General features: G+C 39.0%; 2 protein-coding genes across 2 annotated transcripts; both read left to right on the forward strand.

Moving 5' to 3' along the window:
• The first annotated feature begins 696 nt into the window (after positions 1-696).
• LOC121472025 (glycine N-phenylacetyltransferase-like) lies at positions 697-23072 on the forward strand. Its single transcript, XM_041722989.1, has 6 exons — positions 697-814; positions 10745-10834; positions 18082-18189; positions 19639-19765; positions 20602-20773; positions 22577-23072. Exons 2-6 carry the CDS (start codon positions 10757-10759, stop codon positions 22977-22979), a joined length of 888 nt encoding a protein of 295 aa, XP_041578923.1. The 5' UTR covers positions 697-814; positions 10745-10756; the 3' UTR covers positions 22980-23072.
• On the forward strand, positions 10851-14364 carry LOC121472026 (microtubule-associated protein RP/EB family member 1-like). Its single transcript, XM_041722990.1, has one exon. The coding sequence runs from the start codon at positions 11371-11373 to the stop codon at positions 12127-12129; it is 759 nt and encodes a 252-aa protein (XP_041578924.1). The 5' UTR covers positions 10851-11370; the 3' UTR covers positions 12130-14364.
• Positions 23073-23656: the final 584 nt, after the last annotated feature.

The following is a 23656-nucleotide window of genomic DNA, read 5'->3' on the forward strand; positions in this document are numbered from 1 at the left end:
AGACTGATTTGAAAAGTGTCTCCTCTGGTAACTTCCTCTTACTCTGACAAAATTTTCCAAAGGACCTTTCAAAAGCCCCCAACAGTTTTGAGATGTTGACTCTCAAGAGATTTGAGATATTGAAAAAAAAAGTACATGGCCATTAGTGAATGTTTGATTTTCTGATTAACTTTTCTAAAAAGATTTATTTATTTATTAGAGAGAGTGTGCCGGAGGGGAGGGGCAAGGGTAGAGGGAGACAGAGAGGGAGAGAGAAACCCAAGTGACTCTGCACTGAGCATGGAGCCCAATGGGAGGATTGATCTCAGGACCCTGAGATCAGGACCTCAGCTAAAGCCAAGATTTGGATGCTTAATATACTGTGCCACCCAGGCACCCCCAAATAAGCAATTTTCTTTACTTACAGTTAAGAACCCTGATTCTCTAAGTCAAATCTGAACAATAGCTGTCTCTTCTTGTTGGTGCTGTGACAGAGGAAGGAAGAAAAAGAGGGATTTTTTACAGAGATCTACCTACCTCCCTGCGCTTAGCTAGCTGGTTTCACAGCTCAGACAGAGGTGCTGAATAATCACAGGACCTTTAAGACGAGAACACAGTTGAAATTTCTGGGAAAAGAGCCTCAGAGGGCGTGCTGCCAACCTATCAACATTTTGAAACCGCCTCTCTGAACATGGGATCCTGGGGGAGGGACTGAATTTCATACTCTGCTGCCAGAAGGTTGTGCAAATGGTGCATTTCATCTTCTAGAACAGCTTGCAGCCTCCTGTCTTAACTTGGGGAATCTCTGCAGAGACTAAGATTGACAGCTTTGCAGGTGAGAACAAAGGAGAATCATTGTTATGGGACCCCCCCCCATCTCCTTTTGCTTCCCCACTGAAGCAGAATGAATCAAAATGTTACTGCTGGATGTGGATATGAATTTCTGAACTCATTTGGGTTGAGAATTAGGCCTGGCAAAAAGGAAGCTCTTCCATTTCAGAGGTCTGTATCATTGCACTACTGTGTATAGGGCAATACCCTAGTTCTGCAAGAAATTCTTGAGAGGATAAAGTCAGGCTCTTGTTCTGAATTGATAAAGAAATGTGAGGAGATTTGGGAGCTAGCTGTTGGTGGAGGGATGACAGTCTAACACCGTCTCGAAGAAATATGCTGGTTTGGGTGACATAAAACATAACTTATAGACATACTATGTAGAAACTATCTTATTTCATCCTGTAGTAACATTCTAATGTTGGACCCTGGCTCACGGGTGCCAACGTGTCCCCGTGGACGCCCCAGAGACTCAGACCCCAGACAGGCAGATGCAACTAGCAAGAGGGTTTATTGAACGTTTGCGCAAACGGGCTCTCCACCTCAGAGGTGGCAGAGAGCCCCAATTAGCAATTACAGGCATCTTTTAAAGGCAAAAAACCACGGGAGTAGCATAGCATTCGGGTTATGACATGATTGACTTCTTTGAAGGTCAACACGAACATGTTCAGGGACTTTCCAGTCAGGGCGGCGGGGGGGATAGTTTTCTTATCTCGGAAAAACAGAATGTTTTTGTTGCTTAAATTCATGGGAGGCGCCTGGATGGGCTGCCTCTGGGTTAGGCCTGGTCCCACTCACGGGGGCGGGGGTGTGGGGTTTCTTCACTAAAATAGTCAGATTTTTTCCCTTGAATAAATGATGATCAGGGGAATTAAGTGCGCTGCTTAAAGTTGCAAAGGGACGAGGTAGATCTAGTAAGAGGACTATAATACAGACGAGATTAATTATAAATTTAAAACCATAAAAAATGAACTTAAAAAGGTCTTAGTTGTAACACTCCTATGATACTATTTGGTGTTTCCTTCTATATTTTCATATTTTTAAAAATTTATTTAAATTCAATTAATTAACATATAGTGTATTATTAGTGTCAGAGGTAGAGTTTAGTGATTCATCAGTTGTATATAGCACTCAGTACTCATTACATCACATGCCCTCCTTCATGCCCATCACCCAGTTACCCATCCCCTCCAACCATCTCTCCTCCAGCAACCCTCAGTCTGTTTCCCATAGTTAAGAGTCTCTCATGCTTTGTCTCCCTCTCTGATTTTCTTATTTTATATTTCCCTCCCTTCCCCTCTGATCCTCTGTTTTGTTTCTTAAATTGTAAATATGGGTGAAATCATATAGTTTTCTTTCTCTCATTGACTTAGTTCACTTAACATAATACCATCTAGTCATCTAGTTCCATTCATGTTATTGGAAATGGTAAGATTTCATTTTTTGCTGGCTGAGTAATATATATATATATATATATATATACACACACACACACTATATATATATATATATATATACATACATATCTTCTTTATCCATTAATCTGTTGATAAACATCTGTCTCTTTCCATAGTTTGGAACATAGTTTCCATAGTTTGGCTTTGTGGACATTGCTGCTATCATAATTCTATATGTGATTTATATAAATATGCACACAAAAAGACTTTACATATCTGATTAGAATTTATGTATTGTCATTTTTCTCCCCTTTTTTGTGTTCATCCTAAGACTCTCTATATGGCAGCATGTACACCATAGCTTTTATGTTAATGGGCCTTAGAGTCATAAAATAATAGATCATTATTTATATAAATTGTCTGAGATTGTGTCTAGTATTTCTCCATAAGTTAGTATTGCTTTTAAAATTTTTCATAGAGCAATTTTCATTTGAATTTTTTTTTAGGTAAATTCCAAATATTGGATTGGTTTCATCAAAGGTTTCAAAATGTCCTTTGTAGGCCTTCGTCCATTATCAGTGCAGGCAACCACCAAAAGGTGTCAGCTCCCTTGAATCTTCTATTTCAGTCAAATGAATTTATTGAACATCATATTTTTGTTTTTAGTGTGTGTGTATGTGTGTATGCATGTGCTGAAGGTTGTTCCAAATGTACTGGGATGTACGTTAATATTATATCCCCAGTAATCTGGCATCAAATTCAACCTGGCTTCTTACTGTCATGCGGCCTTTATGTGAGATGCTCCTAGCTAATGTCAGATTAATCTTCAGAAATGTTATGATTTTACTCTCTTGATACTATCCAAGATGTGGCATGGCTGCATCTATTCTGCTTTGAGGATTTTCTCAAGTTCCCATGCCCAGAACATAGTAGGCCTTCTAGAGATACCTGTTGAATGAACGAATGAGTCTTTGCTCTTGGTAAGTGGAGTGACTAAATAGATGGTTATGTTAATATAAATACCTCATACATTCATTTATTCACAGACATTTATTGAGTCCTTACTGTGCGTCAGATAGTATAAAAACACTATGGAAAACAGTATGTGGGGTCCTCAAAAAAAATAAAAATAGAATTACCATATGACCCAGAAAACTTACTTCTGGATTTATATATATATATATGATGAAATTGCAATTTCTAAGAGATATCTGTACCTACATGTTTACTGCAGCAGTATAGACAATAACTAAGACATGGAGACAGCTGAAGTGTCCACAAATGGCTGAATGGATACAGAAGTTGTGGTGTAAATACACAATGGAATATTATCCAATCATAAGAAAGAAATCTCACCATTTGTGACAACATGGGTGGATCTTGAGGGCCAGACAGTGAAATAGGTCAGACAAGAAAACACAAATACTCTATGATCTCATTTATGTGCAGATCTAAAAAAGCCAAAATGAAATTGACAGAGTAAACATAATGGTGGTTGCTAGGCACTGGGAATTGGAGGTAATGAGGAAATGTTGGTCAAATGGTACAAAACTTCCAGTTATAAGGTAAATAAGTCCTGGAGATCTAATGTACAGCATGGTGATAATAATTAATAATATTGTATTATATAGTTGCAAGTTGCTAAGAGAGTAGATCTTAAATGTTCTCACAACAAAAAAAGAGGTAGTATGTGATGTGTTGGAGGCATTAACTAACATTATTGTGGTAAACATTTCATAACGTATCTGTGTATCAAATAATCCCATTGCACACTTTTAACTTACACAATGTTAGTTTCAGTTATATCTCAGTAACTCTTGGAAGAAAAGAAAAAAAAATACAATCATTGCCTTAGTGGTTCTGATCAAGATTCTCCCCTCAAATCATTAAGAGAATTCAAGGCTAAGTGAAGGAATTGCTTCACTGGCAAGAATCCAAATAATTGACAAGAACCTGGGGAAAAGGGAGCACATGTGAAAAAATCAAACATTAGTTTATTCAAGAATTTCCCACCATGTTAAAGCAGAAGCTCACAGGGACGGAGATCTTGTCAGTTCTTGCTGACTCTGATCTTGGTAGATTGGATGTCCTACAGAGGACAGTTTCCTCCATTAGGGGGCTAAACACCTTGCAGGTAACAGAGAAGCTGAAGGCAAACCGAGGTGACATGAAGCATTTGCCAGCCCAGAAATGGCCTCATGCCATGAGCTTAGCAACTAAATGCCCACTGCATCAACTCTGCCCTCCAAATCTCCTCTAGGAACCTCTCATGTGGCCCACTCTAGCTGGAACCATGCATGGAAGGGAATTCCAGGAAAAGTAGTTCAGCCTAGCTGGGGTAATTCCTTACAAAGCTAATGCAGTGAGCTCTCAATGAAGATTTATCGAGTGATTGAATAAGTGAATGGATGAATAGACCCATTTCAACAGGAAGAACTGTAAGGCCGTATGATCTACAACTTAAAGGTCAGGCAGAGAAGTAATTATGTGAGGTGATAGAGGCATTAATTAATATTATTGTGGTAAACATTTCTTTTTTTAAAAAAAATATTATTTATTTATTTAATCATGAGAGACACAGAGCACGAGAGAGAGAGGCAGAGACACAGGCAGGGAGAAGCAGGCTCCCCATAGGGAGCCTGATGTGGGACTTGATCCTGGGTCTCCAGGATCACAACGCAGGCTGAAGGCAGCACTAAACTGCTGAGCCACCCGGGCTGCCCTGTGGTAAACATTTCATAACATTTCTGTGTATCGAATAATCCCATTGTACACTTTAAACTTACACAATGTTAGTTTCAGTTATAGCTCAGTAACTCTCAAGAGGAGTAAACAAGTTCATGGAGTGTTTTTCTGCATGCCAATGATGGCTCAGGCTGAGAGTGGGTCAAAGTCCAGAATCCTGTGTAGAAGGGAAAAACTTTTAAAGTTTAGACAAGGGCAGCCCAGGTGGCTCAGCGGTTTAGCGCCGCCTTCAGCCCAGGGCGTGATCCTGGAGACCAGGGATCAAGTCCCATGTCGGGCTCCCTGTATGGAGCCTGCTTCCCTCTGCCTGTGTCACTGCCTCTCTCTCTCTAACTCACTCACTCTCTCTCTCTCTCTCAATCTGTATCTCATGAAAAAATAAATAAAATCTTAAAAAAAAATTTTTAGACAACTGATCTAATGGATCACTGAGGGTAAACGGTCAAGCTAACCATTTATGAAGAGTAAACCTACTCTTGGTAGGGGCTATTAAGAAGGAGTTATATGTTGATTCAGTCTAGAGGAAGAAGAGAAATTTAACCAACATTTGATTAACAATTAGTTTGTTTTGCTGTATCAGTGGGTGATTCACAGTTCAGCTAACTAATTATAAGGCAGAGACTGAGAATTTGGAGGGTCGGTGTCCTGCCTTCTCACAAGTAAACAAGTGGGGCATCCGTGAGTCTTACTAACACAGAGGGAGGAAGATTCCTTGCAGTAAGCCCTTATAGGAACACAAAGATGGAGGGATTTCTTTAACCATTGTTTTTCAGGATAACAGGAGCTTGGGTAAAACTCCACATTGTGAGTCCCTCAGAGAATTGTATTTATTGAAATACATTTTGACCTCTGTCTTTTGGCCTGCCTTGGGAATTAGCTCTACAAATCTTGCTTTACTGATTTGAAAGTATTGTGGTTTTTAAAAATGTTTTTGTTTAAATTCCAGTTCATTAAGATACAGTGTAATATTAGTTTCAGGTGTACAATGTAGTGATTAACACTTCCATACAACACCCAGTGTTCATTACAATAAGTGCACCCCTTAATCCCTATCACCTATTTCACCCATCCCCCCCATCTCCACTCTGGTAACCATCAGTGTATTATCTATAGTTAAGAGTCTGTTTCTTGGTTACTCTGTCTCTCTCTCTCTCTTGGCTCATTTGTTTTGTTTCTTAAATTCCATATGCGAGTGAAATTATATGGTATTTGCCTTTCTCTGATTGGCTTATTTCTCTTAGTATAATACCCTCTAGCTTCATCCATGTCATTGCAAATGTCAATAATTCACTCTTTTTGATGGCTTAGTAATATTCTATTGTATATATATACTATATCTTCCTTATCCATTCACCAACTGGTGGACATTTGGGCTCTTTCCAAAATTTGGCTATTGTAGATAATGCTGCTATAAACATCAGGCTACATGTATCCCTTTGAATTAGTATTCTGGTATTCTTTGGGTAAATACCTCGTGGTGCAATTGCTGAATCATAGGATAGTTCTATTTTTAACTTTTTGAAGAACCTCCATAATGTTTTCCAGAGTGGCTGCACCAGTTTGCATTCCCATCAGTGCAAAAGTTCCATTTCTTCACAACGTCACCAGCACCAGTTGTTTCTTGTGTTGTTGAGTTTAGCCATTCTGACAGGTGTGAGGTGATATCTCATAGTAATTTTGGTTTGCATTTCCCTGATAATCAATAATGTTGAGCATCTTTCCATATCTATTGGCCATCAGTATGTCTTCTATAGAAAAATGTCTATTCAAGTCTTTTGCCATTTTTAATAGAATCATTCATTTTTTGGATGTTGAGTTTTATAAATTATTTATATATTTTGAATACTAACCCTTTATCAGGCATGACATTTTCAAATATCTTTTCCCATTCCGTAGGTTGTGTCTTAGTTTTGTTGACTGTTTCCTTTGCAGTGCAGAAGATTTTTATCTTGCTGAAGTCCCAATAGTTCATTTTTGTTTTTGTTTCCCCCTGCCTCCAGAGATGTATCTAGAAAGAAGTTGGTATGGCTAATGTCAAGCTATTGTCTCTTGGATTTTTCTGGTTTGAAGTCTCACATTTAGGTCTTTAATCCATTTTGAATTTATTTTTGTATATGTTGTAAGAAAGTGGCTCAGTCTCATTCTTTTGCATGTTGCTATCCAGTTTTCCTAACACCATTAGTTGAAGAGACTCTTTTTCCCACTGAATATTCTTTCCTGCTTTGATAAAGATTAATTGACCATATCATTATGGGTTCATTTCTGGGTTTTCTATTCTCTTCTATTGATCTATGTACCTATTTTTTGCCAGTACCACACTGTCTTAATTACTACAGCTTTGTAATATAACTTGAAGTTGGTAATTGTGATATATCCAGTTTTGCTTTTTCTTTTTCACGGTTTCTTTGGCTAGTCATGGTCTTTTGTGGTTCCATACAAATTTTAGAATTGTTTGTTCTAGCTCTGTGAAAAATGTTGGTATTTTTATAGTGATTTCATTAAATGTATAGATTGCTTTGGGTGGCATAAACATTTTAACAATATTTTTCTTCTAAGCCATGGCCATTCAAAGCCATTGTTTCCTTGTTTATTTTCTCTTTAGATTATCTTTCCATTGATGTAAGTGGGGTGTTAAGGTCCCCTACCTTTATTGTACTATTATCAATTGTTCTTTTTTGTCTGTTATTAATTGTTTTATGTATTTGGGTGATTGCATATTGAGTGCATAAATATTTATAATTGTTGTATATTCTTGTTGGACTGTCCTCTTTATGATTATATAATGCCCTCCTTCGTCTCTTTTAACAATGTTTGTCTTAAAGTCTAGTTTGTCTGATATAAGTATTGCTACTCTAGTTTTCCTTTGACATCCATTTGCATGAAAGATGTTTCTCCATCCTCTCACTTTCAATCTGCTGGTGCCTTTAGGTCTAAAATGAGTCTCTTGTAGGCAGCATATAAATGGGTCTTTGTTTTTTTTATCCATTCTGACACTCTATGTCTTTATATTAGAGCATTTAATCCATTTATATTCAAAGTAATTATTGATAGATATATATTTATATCCCCTTTAATACTTCTTTTGTAGTTATTTCTGGAGATTTTCTCTGATCCTTTCTTGTCTTTGTTACTTTTGGTCTCTCTTTTGCACTTAAAGAGTCTCTTTTAATATTTCTTGCAGGCCTGGTTTACTGGACACAAACTCCTTTCATTTTTTGTTTGTCTGGGGGTAATTTTTATCTATCTTTCCATTCTGAAAGATGGGCCTTATTGGAATATTCCTAGCTGCAGATCTTCCCCATTCAGCACATTGAATTTATCAGCCACTATTTTCTGGCTTGCTAAGTTTCTGTTGAGAAATCTCCAACTAGTCTTATGAGTTTTATCTTGTAAGTTAAGCACTCTTTGTCTTGCTGCTTTTAAGATTTTTTTTCTTTATCACTATATTTGGCAACTGTAATTACAATGTCTTGGTGCTGGCCTACTTTTGTTGATTTTTTTTTTTTTTTTTACTTTTGTTGATTTTCATGGGAGTACTCAGTGCCTCCTGGACCTGGATACCTGTTTCCTTCCCCTTATTAGGAAGTTTGCTGCTATTACTTCTTGAAATAAATTTTCTGCCCCCTTTTTTCCCTCTCTTCTTCTTCTGGGACTCCTATAATACAAATGTTACTATATTTGATGGAGTCATTGATTTCCCTAAGTCTACTGTTATGTTCCATAATTCTTCTTTCTCTCTGTTGTCCAGCTTCATTATTTTCTACTATTTTGTCTTCTAGGTCACTAAGTCATTCCTCTACTTTTTCCAGCCTGCTGGTCACTGTATCAAGTCTGTTTCCAATCTTGTTTAGTGTATTCTTCATCTCTGATTGAGTATTTTTTTTAACTCTTTTATCTCTTTGGTAAGGGTCTCCCATCAGGATGTCTTTTAGTCTTTTCTCAAGCCCAGTGAGTATCCTTATGATTATTGCCATAAATTCTCCATCAGGCATGTTACTTATATCTGCTTTGCTTAGATCTCTGGCTGTGGCCTTATCTTGCCTTTTCACTTGGGATACATTCCTCCATCTCAGCATTTTGCCTAAGTCTTTGCCTTTCTCTCTGTTTTAGAAAAGACAGTTATGTCTCCTGTTCCTGAAAGTAATGGTGTTATAAAGAAGAGATCATGTAGTGCCCAGGCCCTAGCACTTCAGAGGGTATCTCTGGTGTACTGCATGTGTTCTGTTGTTGTGGTGGTGGCTGCTTTATCCTTCAGGCCAGTCATTTACAGGGGCTCCTTGCCTTCAGTGGGCAGTGTTTGGTCCCCAGCCTGAATGTGGTGAGTTTTAACTAGGCGTGCTCTGGTCTGCTTGTGAAATGAGACCTGATACCAACTCTACCAGAACTGAGGCCCTGCAGAACTCTCTGGTCAGGATATGTGGTATGAGCAGGGATTTTTGCTGGTCTTCTAGAGGAAGGGACTGTCACTCTGGGACCAAGGCAAGCTTGACTCAGGACAGTCCTGCTGGAGTGCAAGGTGGTGGGCCTTGGTGTAGGCAGATTAGTCAACCAGTGTCTGTGCTGAGTGGCTTCCTGCAGGTGGCTCTGTGTTTAGGCTGAGGCGTGGGGGAAGAAAGTGCCAGATAAGCCTATAATCTCTAAAACTCCAGGCTTTAAGTCCTGCTGGTTGAAAGAGCTCATAAAAATCAGCCCCTCTCATTTTCCAAGCCAATGGATTTGGAAAAACATTCTCCTTGTAACATTCGCATGTGTTCTTCTCTTTCTCACCTTTCTCTGTGACCATGGCTCCCTCCCTCCCATAGCATCTTTGATCCATTTCTCCCACAAACCACATCTCCACCCTTCTACCTTCCTTGGCATGGCCTCTTCTCTTTCTTTAGTTGTGGAGTTTGTTCTGCCAGTTTTCAGGTCAATTTCTGGGCTATTTAGGATGATTTGATAGTTACCTGGTTGTGTTTGTGGGATGAGATGAGCCTAGCTATTTTCCTCCCTCTGATCCCTGAAGGATGTTGTTGAGGACTTATCTGTTACCTGTTGTATCTATGGTTCCCGAATATGGCTGCATAAGAAAATCATCTGGAGAAGTGCTGGAGAGAACGACAAACAAATGAAACTCCAAACACTGCTAAGGGAATGTAAAACAGTTCAGCCACTTTGGAAAAACAGTTTGGCAGTTTTTTTTTTAATAAAGTTAGACAAATGCTTACTACATGACCATGCAAATGCACTTCTACATGTTTAGTCAAGAAGCATAAAAGTGTTTTCTCAAAGGCAATCATCAAAGCACCTCACATGTATTGATTTATTCAGCTGTCACAACCACTCTAGGGGACAGGAACTATATATGAGGAAACTATGGCAATTTTATATGTGAGGAAAGCAAGGCACAGAGGAGTGAAGTAACTTGCCCAACATCATATAGTTTCTAAGGTGGCAGCCTCAGGCTTGTTGTGGATAGAACTTAACCTCAAAGATGTTCATGCAGTTTAGGTAATATATGTAGTAATTTTAGTGCATCCTTAATTACTGGTATGCTGGGTGAAAGCAAAATTAAAATTTCATAAAGATTGTTTAAAGTCTAGAAAATATTTAAAAAATAATTTTGGAAACAGGCACCTGTGCTTTCTGCCAGTCTTATTCTTCTTAGGAGTTAGTAAGGAGTTCAGTGAATGGGGCAACAATAAAATCACAGGAATGAAGACCTGAACTAAACTGCCTGTTGTGTCTGTTTTGTGTCTTTGTGTGTTTTCCACTGCTTCTCATTCCTTGATATTTCTTGATCCTGTCTTTAGGTTGAGGCCAAGATGTTCCACTTACAAGGCTCACAAGTGCTGCAGATGCTAGAGAAATCCTTGAGGAAGAGCCTGCCAGAGTCCTTAAAGGTGACATTCTTGGGCGGGGGGCAGGGGGGTTGGGAGGACTAGCAACTGCTTATGAAAGAAGTAAGAATGAGAATAAACATTCTCCAGGCACCTACTCTGTGCCAGGTACTCACTCCTCTTGCATTTCATTTAGCTTACATCACCTCACTGCAAGGCAAGTCTGCTATATCCATGTAACCAAAGAGGAAATGCAAGCTCAGTTTTAGAACTTGACCAAGACCATACCACTAGTGAGTAGGAATCATATAATTTAAATCCACTATGATCTTTGCTGTGTGATGACCAAAAAATATTTCTTTGTGCCATTCTAAGTGTTATATTATCTGACACTGGAAGATTTCCCAGAATTGCACAGGTGACTGAACGAACACACTAATGTTTAGCTTACTCTTTCTAAACAATCAAGTGCCTGACAAAAGTTAACCATTATGATTCTTCTTTAAAATTAATAATATGCGGTCGGGCGGTTTGAATGAGACGAAGACAGAATCGAAGCCGGGCACAGGCAGTGGACGCGGTCCCGCCGAGAGCCGAAGATGGCAGTGAATGTATACTCAATGTCCATCACCAGTGATAACCTAAGTCGACATGATATGCTGGCCTGGATCAATGAGTCTCTGCAGCTGAATGTGACAAAGATTGAACAGTTGTGCTCAGGGGCTGCCTATTGTCAGTTTATGGACATGCTATTCCCTGGTTCCATTGCCTTGAAGAAAGTGAAATTCCAGGCTAAACTAGAGCATGAATACATCCAGAACTTCAAAATACTACAAGCAGGTTTTAAGAGAATGGGTGTTGACAAAATAATTCCTGTGGACAAATTAGTAAAAGGAAAGTTTCAGGACAATTTTGAATTTGTTCAGTGGTTCAAGAAGTTTTTTGATGCAAACTATGATGGAAAAGACTATGACCCTGTAGCTGCCAGACAAGGTCAAGAAACTGCAGTGGCTCCCTCCTTTGTTGCTCCAGCTCTGAACAAACCGAAGAAACCTCTCAGCTCTAGCAGTGCAGCTCCACAGAGGCCCATTGCAACACACAGAACTACTGCAACCCCTAAGGCTGGCCCGGGTGTGGTGCGAAAGAATCCTGGTGTGGGCAACAGGGATGATGAAGCAGCTGAATTGATGCAGCAGGTCAATGTATTGAAACTTACCGTCGAAGACTTGGAGAAAGAGAGAGATTTCTACTTTGGAAAGCTAAGAAACATTGAATTGATTTGCCAGGAGAACAAAGGGGAAAACAACCCTGTATTGCAGAGGATCGTGGACATTCTCTATGCCACAGATGCTTTGTGATACCTGATGAAGGGGACCCAGAGGAGGAACAAGAAGAGTATTAACAGCCTGGACCAGCAAAGCAACATCCGAATTCTTCACTCCAAATCATGTGCTTAACTGTAAAATATCCCCTTTTATTATTCTTACAGGACTCACTGGTTTCTTTTCATGAGCAAACAGTACCTCTTCTTAAAGTGCACTTTGCAGAAGTTTCACCCCTTTTCCAATGAGTTTGAGTTAGGAGCTTTTACCCTGTAGCAGAGCAGTATTAACATCTAGTTGGGTCACCTGGGGAACAGAGAGGCTGACCATGGGGCTCACTGTGTGGATGCTGGTAACACTCACTGCTGGAGAAGGTGCTTTTATGTCATACACTGAGGTGGAGTCCTCAGTAGAGAAATGTAAAGACTGATTTCAATTTTAAGCTAATGTGAAATCTTGGCAGAGAACGTTTTAATAAATAAATGCCTTAAGAGTATTTAAAATATGCTTCCATATTTCAAAATATAAAATGTACCATGACAGGAGATGTTACATGTTTGACAAGGTGTCTGGGAAGGAAGGGCCAGACCTCTGGACCTTTGGAATCTGCTGTTCACAGGCCTTGCAGGGCTGCTTGAATCCTCAAAGACCTAGACCTTGGCTCAAAAGGGAAGTTTGAAAAGTTGCTCTGTAAAGCCATTTGGTGTCCTTGACCAATCGTATCCCTCCTCTAAGAAGCAAGAGGCATTGTTGCCTGGATGAATAGAGGGCACGTTTCAGCCCTGAGATGTTGAAGAGCTTGAATTTCATTGAACATTTCTCTGACGATTTTTCCAGTTATCCCTGAAATTTCTATGTATTGTGTTTTTGGGAAATGAGGTGTGTCCAGTTTCTAAATCTAACAACTACTTTTGGGGACTTGCCCACATCTCTGGGATTTGAATGGGGGTCATGTCCCATTTTACTGTCTTTTAAGTTTACATTGAACATGTTTCTCTTCTCTGCTCCCTGTGCCCACTGGGGACTCCTCTTTGGTTCCTTAAAGTTTGCTGCTTAGAGTGTAAGTTCAGCAGGCAGGTGGTCACGCTGCAAGTCTTTCTGGACCTCTGGCAAAGGGAGTGACCAGTGAAGGCCATCGCTACCTTAGGATCTGCAAGGCTGGGTGTTCTCGGTACCTGCTGTCCACCACCCTCCACTGTTATCGGAATACTTTGCCAGTGCACTAATCTCTTTGGAGATAAAATTCATTAGCGTGTTACTAAATGTTAATTTTCTTTTGCAGAAGATACAGTACCATATCTGAATTAATTATTAATATTTAAAATATTTCATTCCTTAACTCTTCCTCATTGCTTTGCCCCTAGCCTATTTAGTTCCTTTGTTTGGCAGAATTCTGCAAAATGTGTGTCACCCACTACTGAGATTGTTCAGCCCCTGATGTATTTGTATTGATTTGTTCCTGGTGGTAGCTTGTCCTAAAATGTGTGTAGAAAGCAGATATTTTATGATAAAGTTGTTGTATAGTGCATGCTCTGTGTGGAATTCAGAGGAAAACCCAGATTCAGTGATTAACAATGCCAAATAATGCAAGTAACTAGCCATTGTTCAAATGACAGTGGTGCTATTTCTCTTTTGTGGCCTTTTAGATTTTGTTGCCCTAAAATGCCATTTTATTGGGAACCCATTTTCCACCTGGTCTTTCTTGACAGGGGTTTTTTCTAGTTTAAACAGTTTCTAAATAAAATTCTGTATTTAAAATAAAATAAAATAAAATTAACAATATGCAATTTCTATTTTGTCAAACCCCAAAAGATTATGTTTAATATAGGAAGAGATAGAAATTTGGTTTTAGAAATAGACCAACTATCTTGTATATAAAGAGGTGGGGCTTTTTTTTAGGGGGGAAATAATATATGTTGCAAAGGGACTAGAATATTACCAGGGATAAAGAGTCCCATTGCATTATAGTAAAGGTATCAATTCACCAAGAAGACATTAAAAATGCCGAAATCTCTACCTCACAAAAAAGGTTCAGAGGACATGGACCAAAAACTTATAGAACTGAAAGAACAAATAGATAAACCCACACATGTAATTAAAGATTTTAACACTTCTCTCTGAGTAATTAATAGAATAGAAAGAAAACATATAATCTATACAGAAGACCTGAAAAATACTATGAACCAACTTCATTCATTGACATTTATAGAGTATGTCCTTCAACAATAGCAGAATGCACATTCTTTCCAAGTGCACATGGAATGTGTTCAAAAGTAGACCATGTTTTAAAGACTTTTCAAATCATTGAAATCATAACAGGCATGTCCTTCATATGTATAATATTTTTTTTGAAAATCTTTTTTTTGTTGTTTTTTTTTAATAAATTTATTTTTTATTGGTGTTCAATTTGTCAACATACAAAATAACACCCAGTGCTCATCCCGTCAAGTGCCCACCTCAGTGCCCACCACCCAGTCACCCCCATCCCCCGCCCACCTCCCCTTCCACCACCCCTAGTTCGCTTCCCAGAGTTAGGAGTCTTTCATGTTCTATCTCCCTTTCTGATATTTTCCACTTATTTTTTCTCCTTTCCCCTTTATTCCCTTTCACTATTTTTTATATTCCCTAAATGAATGAGACCATATAATGTTTGTCCTTCTCTGATTGATGCCAGGACACCTGCACCCTGATGTTTATAGCAGCTATGTCCACAATAGCCAAACTGTGGAAGGAGCCTCGGTGTCCATTGAAAGATGAATGGATAAAGAAGATGTGGTTTATGTATACAATGGAATATTACTCAGCCATTAGAAACAACAAATACTCAAATGTACTATATTAAGCTTTAAGAAACCCTGAAAAGTATCTAGAAAAACCTTGCAAATTTTAGAAATTATACAACACATTTCCAAATAAACCATACTTCAAAGTCACAAGGAGAATTAGAAAGCATTTGAGTCAAATAAAAATGAAAGCGCAAGATATCAAAAGTGTTGGGATGCAGCCAAAGCAGTGATAAGTGGAAAATATATAGCATTAAATACTATTCCAAAAAAATAATAATAATGGTCTCAAATCCATGATTTAAGTTTCCACCTGAAAAAGAAGAATAAATTAACTCCAAAGCAAACAGAATTAAGGAAATTATAAAAGATAAAAGCAGAAACCAATGAATCTGAGAGGAGAAAACCAATTAAGAAAATCAAAATGGATGAAAGATTTTAATGTGAGACAAGATTCCATCAAAATCCTAGAGGAGAACACAGGCAACACCCTTTTTGAACTTGGCCACAGTAACTTCTTGCAAGATAAGTCCATGCAAGTCCTTGAAGGCAAGAGAAACAAAGCAAAAATGAACTATTGGGACTTCATCAAGACAAGAATCTTCTGCACAGCAAAAGAAACAGTCAACAAAACTAAAAGACAACCTACAGAATGGGGGAAGATATTTGCAAATGACCTATCAGATAAAGGGCTAGTATCCAAGATCTGTAAAGAACTTATTAAACTCAACAGCAAAGAAACAAACAATCCAATCATGAAATGGGCAAAAGACATTAACAGAGATCTCACAAGGGAAGACATAGACATGGCCAACAAGCACATGAGAAAATGCTCCGCATCGCTTGCCATCAGGGAAATACAAATCAAAACCACAATGAGATGCCACCTCACACCAGTGAGAATAGGGAAAATTAACAAGGCAGGAAACAACAAATGTTGGAGAGGATGCGGAGAAAGGGGAAACCTCTTGCACTGTTGGTGGGAATGTGAACCGGTGCAGCCACTCTGGAAAACTGTGTGGAGGTTCCTCAAAGAGTTAAAAATAGACCTGCCCTACGACCCAGCAATTGCACTGCTGGGGATTTACCCCAAAGATACAGATGCAGTGAAACACCAGGACACCTGCACCGCGATGTTTCTAGCAGCAATGTCCACAATAGCCAAACTGTGGAAGGAGCCTTGGTGTCCATTGAAAGATGAATGTATAAAGAAGATGTGGTCTAGGTATACAATGGAATATTCCTCAGCCATTAGAAACGACAAATACCCACCATTTGCTTCGACGTGGATGGAACTGGAGGGTATTATGCTGAGTGAAATAAGTCAATCGGAGAAGGACAAACATTATATGGTCTCATTCATTTGGAGAATATAAAAAATAGTGAAAGGGAATAAAGGGGAAAGGAGAAAATGTGAGTCGGAAATATCAGAAAGGGAGACAGAACATGAGAGACTCCTAACTCTGGGAAACGAACAAGGGGTGGTAGAAAGGGAGGTCGGCGGGGGGTGGAGGTGACTGAGTGATGGGCACTGAGGGGGGCACTTGATGGGATGAGCACTGGGTGTTATTCTATATGTTGGCAAATTGAACACCAATAAAAATAAATTAAAAAATAAAATTAAAAAAAAAGAAAATCAAATTTCTGGCTCATTGAAAAGATCAGTATTATTGATAAACTTCTGAATCAGAAATTCAGAGAGAAGACACAAATCAAATCAGGAATGAAATAGGGGACATTAATACCAACCCCATAAACATTATAGGGATAATAAGGACATACCATTATCAACACTATGCCCATAGATTTTGCAATTTATGTTCTGTGAAATGTACAGATTACCAGTGGTCATTAAAGAAGAAAAATATAACCTAAATAAAAATATATATATAACCTAAATCATACTGTATCTATTGCAGAAATTGAGTTCATAATTTAAAACTTTCCAACAAAAAAAAATACCGTTTCTCAGAAGACTTTCATGGGAATTTCTACCACACATGTAAGGAAGAAATAGTATCAATTCTATGTAAACCTTTGCAGAATAGATCAGAGGAGGAAACACTTCCCAACTCATTTTATGAGTCCAGAATTACCCTGATATCAAAACCAGAGTGGATTTTATTTAAAAAAAGAGAACTAGAGAACAATATCCCTCATGAATATAATGAAAAAATCCTCAACAAAATACTATCAAGTCAAATCCATTAATATATCAAAAGAATAATACATTATAAACAAGGGGAATTTATCTTGAGGATGCAAGGCAGGCTCAACATTCAAAGATCAATCAGTGTATTTCATTGTATCAATAGATTAAAGAATGGGCAGCCAGGGGGCGCAGCGGTTTAGCACCGCCTGCAGCCCGGGGAGTGATCCTGGAGACCTGGGATGGAGTCCCTCGTCAGGCTCTCTGCATGGAGCCTGCTTCTCCCTCTCTCTCTCTCTCTCTCTCTCTCTTTCAATGTATAAATAAATCTTTAAAAAATAGATTAAAGAAAAAAGTCAGATGATTTTCTCTTAAAAGATGCAGAATAATTTGAACTGGAGTTCTTTCATATGATGGACATTATGTAGTTATTAAAAATGCTTAAATAGATTTGTGTTTATTGACATGGAAATATGCCCTGAACATAGTGTGTATGTGTATGGGGGGCGTGTTAAACTAATATATGTTAGATAATTTCATTGCTTAAAATTGTATGTGTATTTGTCAATAAGTAAAATGGAAATATATAACACTAGGTTCTACAATGTGATAGTGGATGATTTTTAATTAATTTATTTATCTAGATATTTAACTGTATTCATATAATGTTCTTTTTTAATTTTTTTAATTTTTATTTATTTATGATAGTCACAGAGAGAGAGAGAGAGGCAGAGACATAGGCAGAGGGAGAAGCAGGTTCCATGCACTGGGAGCCCGATATGGGATTCGATCCCAGGTCTCCAGGATCGCACCCTGGGCCAAAGGCAGGCGCCAAACCGCTGCGCCACCCAGGGATCTCCATATAATGTTCTTGTGGTTTGACCCCCAAACCTATTTCTATTTGGAGTGATAAAATTAATCTGAAGGTGATTTGAACTAAATGCCCTATCAGTTATCACCTTGATTTCATAGAGATAATCCTTGTCCTGATCAAACAAGGCACTTTACCATCCTTTCTTAATAAGCTGACCCTCTGTCTTTCTCTGGATGTTACAGGTTTATGGGACCATCTTCCACATGAACCAGGGAAACCCGTTCAAGCTAAAGGCCCTGGTAGACAAGTGGCCTGATTTTACAACAGTGGTTACCCGCCCTCAGGAAGAGGTAAGGTGCCAGATGTGGAGTGAGTATCCTTCTGTGTTCTTATTTGTTTTAAGAACCTGGAAATGTGGTAGACCTAGGGGATTTTAAAGACATCACATGTCCAATAAGGGGTTAATATCCAAAATATATAAAGAACTTATACAACTCAACACCAAAAAACCAAATAACCCAAACAAAAAATAGGCAGAGGACTGAATAGACATTTATCCAAAGAAGACATCGAGATGGGCAACAGACAGATGAAAAGATACTCAATATCACTACTCATCAGGAAAACGCAAATTTATACCCCAATGAGATATCAGGTTCCTCAAAAAATTAAAAATTAAATTACCATATGATCCAATAATTCCACGATTGGGTATTTACCCAAAGAGAGTGAAAATACTAATTTGAAAAGATATGTGCCCCCCTGTGTTTATTGTGGGATTATTACAATGACCAAGATATGGAAGCAATCCACGTATCCATCGATACATGAATGGATAAAGAACATGTTTTATATATCTATAAATATAGCTTTATATAGAAAAAAATGTATTATACATATAATGGAATATTAGTCATAAAAAGAATGAAATCTTGTTATTTGCAACAACATGGATGGACTTAGAGGGTATAATGTTAAATGAAATAAATCAGAGAAAGACAAATACCATACAATTTCATTCATGTGGGATTTAAGAAACAAAACAAAGAAAGAAAAAAGAGACAAAAAAAAAAACAGATTCTTAAATACAGAAAAAAGAAAATCCTGGTGGTTGCCAGAGGGGAAGGGGATGGGAAGATGGGTGCAATAGGTGAAGAGGGTTTAAGAGTACATTTAATGCGATGAGCACTGATTAATGTATACAATTGTTGAATCATTATATTGTACACCTGAAACTAATATAACACTGTATATTAATTATACTTAAATTAAAAATTTTTTAATGAAAAAAAGAAAAATAAAGACATTGTGTGTCTGTCATTGTTTTGTGTAGCTATATCACATATAAGTAAAAATTGACACAAGGTTACCTGTGTCAATTTCAACATTGTTATGTTTATAATCCATTTGTCCTGAGACTCTTTTTTTGAGATTCTTTTAAATAGAGCAAGATTTACCCTTTCAGTGGAAGCTTGCCTTTGATAGTAATACTTTCTTTCTCCTGAGAATTATAGAATTACAGAAGGATGCTTTCTAAACCAGTGCATATTTGGTTGATTTGAAATTGTAACACAGCATAGTTAGTTCAGCAAATTTTCCTTAACCATAAATTGAGTAATCAACTAAATCCCTGACTTGCTTTCATGATGTAATGATTCAGGAATAATGATAGTACATCAAGAAAAATAGCAGTATTTACAAGTTTATAAGATAGCACAGTATAATGAAATACTAAAGCCAAGTATTCTAATCACTGGGTATAATCAATTTTATTTACTCCACATTACCTAACCAAATAGGAAATGGCAGATGATTTTGATCACTATACCAATACCTACCAAATCTATTCTAAGAATCCCCAAAACTGTCAAGAATTCCTTGGTGTATCAAGTGTCATCAACTGGAAACAACATTTGCAGATCCAAAGTAAGTAAGGGATGTGGCATGTGTGCTGGCTTCTGTGACTGTTCACAGTTACCCTGCAGGGTCACTTTTCATCCTGAGAACATTCCCCCACAGACTTTCCTTCCTCTACCAAACCCCACTTAGCTAGGTGTTCATTCTTTACACCAGCTGCTGCCACCTCTTCAGTGGACTAGAATTCAAACATTCCAAACTATGGGCTTGATACAAGGAACTGTGAGTAATGGAATTTCTTGTTAGCTGAGGATTCATGATAGACTCTCCAGACATATACAGGGTCCCTGAGGGTGATCAGGTGTGAGAGCAGAGCTCCCCCGCTGGCCTTGAATTTCTGGAATAAGAATGACAGTTCCCTGTGCCAGAGAGCACCTCCAGGTCACAAGAACTACTACAGTGGTTGCGAGCATGCCCTCCACAGTCAGATTCTCTAGGGTGTCATCCTTGCTCTGCCTGTTACTTGCTTTGTGATTTGAGCAAGTGATGTAACTTATTATTTAGTTTCTTCGTATGTAAAAAATGAGGGTAGTAAAAGTACCTAGAACATAGAGTCAGTGGAAGAATTAAATGTGGTATTAGACCAATATCTGGGTGTGAAGTATGTGCACACTCAAGATTAACTTCTATTTTGAAAATAACATGTCTCCATTGATCTCATAGTGATATAGTCAGGATCTTTAGTATTATCTGCTTGCATAAGGGAGTGACTTGGGCATGGTCACATGGTTAATGGCAACACCAGAAGCAACACTGCCTGACTTAAATTCTGCATACTTCGACCAAGAAGCTTCTGTAGCATCTACATGGGCAATTGCTTCTCACCTTACCTTACTCTGCTCTAGGTACCCAGTCCAGCCTGAACGAAGTGATACAGAACCTTGCAGCTGCTAACCTGGTCAAGGTCAACCAACAACAAGGCATTATGTATACAATGCCCGAGAGAGCAAGTAAACTGCTCCCTTCTTTGCTGGAGGCAAAGAACTTACCTCTTGAATCTGGCAGAGCCAAGACCATGTGAGTTTGAAAAAAGATGCTCTGCATTACTCTCACCTTTCTGTATGGAAGTGGCCTCCCACCTTCTCTCCCTGTGTTCACTTATGCCCCCCAACAATCCAATTCCAGGGTGATCCTTTTGGTTTGTCACATGGATTATGTCAATTCATCCACCTAAAAGCCATCAGTGTTTCTCAGCTCACATGACCATTACAGACATTCAGGGCCCCCTGGGATCCACAATCCACCATGTCTTGGACTCCATATTGTCCCTCTTGCTTACTCCCACCACCCACTCTGTCCTTTTTTCTATGCCTTTATCTCATACACTCACTCACACATGCCTTTGGACCACTGAATTTGTTTTTTGTGTTTTTTTTTTCCCTAAAATGTCCTTTCCCCTGATCTTTACATATCTGCTTCTTTTTTTTGCCATTCATTCTCTCAAATGTCATTTCCTTAGAGAGTTCTCCTCAGAGAGCCTAAAACATCCCTTCCCATAATTCTTCATCGCAAAACCAAATTTTTATTTTCCTCAGTGAACTTATCACTATCTAAAATTATCTGTGTATTTATAGGCCCGTTTGTTGTTGGATCCTCCCCTGTGACATTTAAAACTCCACAAGAGCAGGGGACACTATGTTGTTCATCAATAAGTCTTCAGTAGCCAGAACAGATGCTTCAAAAATACGCGACGAGTTTATGTCTCAGAGCAAAAGTTCTCCAATAAAGAGAACTTCAACATGTTATATATGTCCCTCCACCAATGCCTGAATAGAATTAAAACTGATACGGGGATTTGATCTGGAGATGTCTGATCCTATGGCTCTCTCTGTGTTAATATGCCTGGACAGGCTTTATTCACACTGTATTGCACCTTGTGCCTGATGGACCCTCCAAATCTATGATCTCATTTGATTCTCTTGTTCATCCCATGAGATAGACAAGTGACTCTCACTTTCCTGACAGAAAATAGGTTCAGTGGATGAAACAGCTTGTTCGGGTCACATGGATGGCTAAGGGCGTCACCGGGGCTCACTGCTCCACCTCCTGCTTCCACATTGTGGGCTCTTTCCAGGACACCTCAGTGGCCTTCAGACTTCAGCGTTCTGTAACCCGGGGCCTGCCTACACTCCACATCACTACCTCTCCCTGGATTTTGGCTTTCCCACAATGGTCAAGGACCCTCTGACACCAATATACAAAGATTCCAGGATTCCAAGCTCTGGCGTGACACCTTGCTTTGAGGCACTTGTTTATTTTCTGCTTTCCTATTCTTATGTGTAAAACACGGATGTTATCAATTCTCCCATCTAAAGTGGAGAGTCGCAGCAATGTTGAGAAGAATAATGCTTAATTTTTGTGTAGTTCTTATTTTTTAAATATTTTATTTCTTTATTCATGAGAGACACAGAGAGAACAGCAGAGACATAGGCAGAGGGAGAAGCAGGCTCCCTTCGGAGAGCTGGATGTGGGACTGGATCCCAGGCCCCCAGGATCACGACCTGAGCCAAAGGCAGATGCTTAACCATTGAGCTACCCAGGTGCCTCTGTAATTCTTATTTTTTTGTGTGGCACAAATCATAGATATTTATCATGTGATAGCTCATATTATTTAATAGAGGTGCTACTAATATCACCACTGTGGTAATGTCTGTCTCCATTTTATAAAAAGATTATGAATTCAGGCAGTCTGGCAACAGAATCTATGCCTTTACATGTGCTCCAATTTGCATTGTCTGAAGACAATTTGGGGAAAAACAAATATAATACTCCACAGTATGGATGATATAATGGGGTGTTCTTTTCCCTTGTTCTCCACAGCAACCAAGAGATGTTTAAACTCTCCTCCCTGGATGTTACCCACGCTGCCTTGGTGAATAAATTCTGGTATTTCGGGGGCAATGAGAGGAGCCAGAGATTCATCGAACGCTGCATCCAAACCTTCCCCACCTTCTGCCTGCTGGGGCCCGAGGGGACCCTTGTGTCCTGGAGCCTGATGGACCAGACAGGCGAGATTCGGATGGGGGGTACTGTGCCTGAGCACCGGGCCAGGGGTCTCATCTCCTATCTCATGGATATTCACATCCGTGCTCTGGACAAACTTGACTATCCTACCTATTACCATACATTTACAAGCAACAAATCCGTACAGAAAATGAGTCACAGCCTGGGTCATATCCGCATGCCCTGTGACTGGAACCAGTGGCACTGCGTGCCTCTGTGAGGCAGCCCTGAACACAAGACAGTGTTGGGTGGCCTGATGTGGAAGACTGGACGGGTGGGCAGAGAGGAAGAATAAATTGTAATCAGCAGTCAAGCCGTGTGTGCTGTCTAGGCTCCGGGAGGAAGTGAGAATGGTCAACAGAACCACCACAGTCCCAGCTCTCAAACCACTCAGGGACTCCCCTTCAGGTCCAGCAGACCTGGCATGGCCAGGCCTTCCTGCAATGGACCCTGGTCTTGCTCAGTTTCCTACACTGCTGGATCTCAGTGACATGCTTTATTCAGCTGCATGCTGCCCCAGTGCTTCTCCTGGACTCCCATCCTGCAAGTGGAGTATTGCTAATGAGCATACTTGGCCACTTTGCCAAGACATGGCATTATCTTCAGGGTAGTATAATTTTCCTCTCTCTTTCCTTTACCTTCCCTCTTCCCTGCCCCCACCCCCAACCAGCTTCACTGAGGTATAAATGACAAATAAGATTGTAATATATCTAAAGTATAGAACGTAGTTATATATATATATATATATATATATATATATATATATACACATATATATATATGTATATATATATATATCATACACACACATATGTACTGTGAGGGCCTCCCACAACCAAGGTGATTAATACTTTCATTAATTATTTCATATACTTACTTTTGTGTGTATGTGTGTAA

This window comes from Vulpes lagopus, chromosome 11, assembly GCF_018345385.1.
Source record: "Vulpes lagopus strain Blue_001 chromosome 11, ASM1834538v1, whole genome shotgun sequence".
NCBI lineage: Eukaryota > Metazoa > Chordata > Mammalia > Carnivora > Canidae > Vulpes > Vulpes lagopus.

Bases quoted from the DNA above. Each gene is read 5' to 3' on its own strand.
- LOC121472025 (XM_041722989.1), top strand. From the start codon at position 10,757: ATGTTCCACTTACAAGGCTCACAAGTGCTGCAGATGCTAGAGAAATCC. The intron at 18,190-19,638 runs GTAAGGTGCCAG...CTAACCAAATAG, and splicing joins TTACCCGCCCTCAGGAAGAG to GAAATGGCAGATGATTTTGA. The intron at 20,774-22,576 runs GTGAGTTTGAAA...TGTTCTCCACAG, and splicing joins TCTGGCAGAGCCAAGACCAT to CAACCAAGAGATGTTTAAAC.
- LOC121472026 (XM_041722990.1), top strand. From the start codon at position 11,371: ATGGCAGTGAATGTATACTCAATGTCCATCACCAGTGATAACCTAAGT.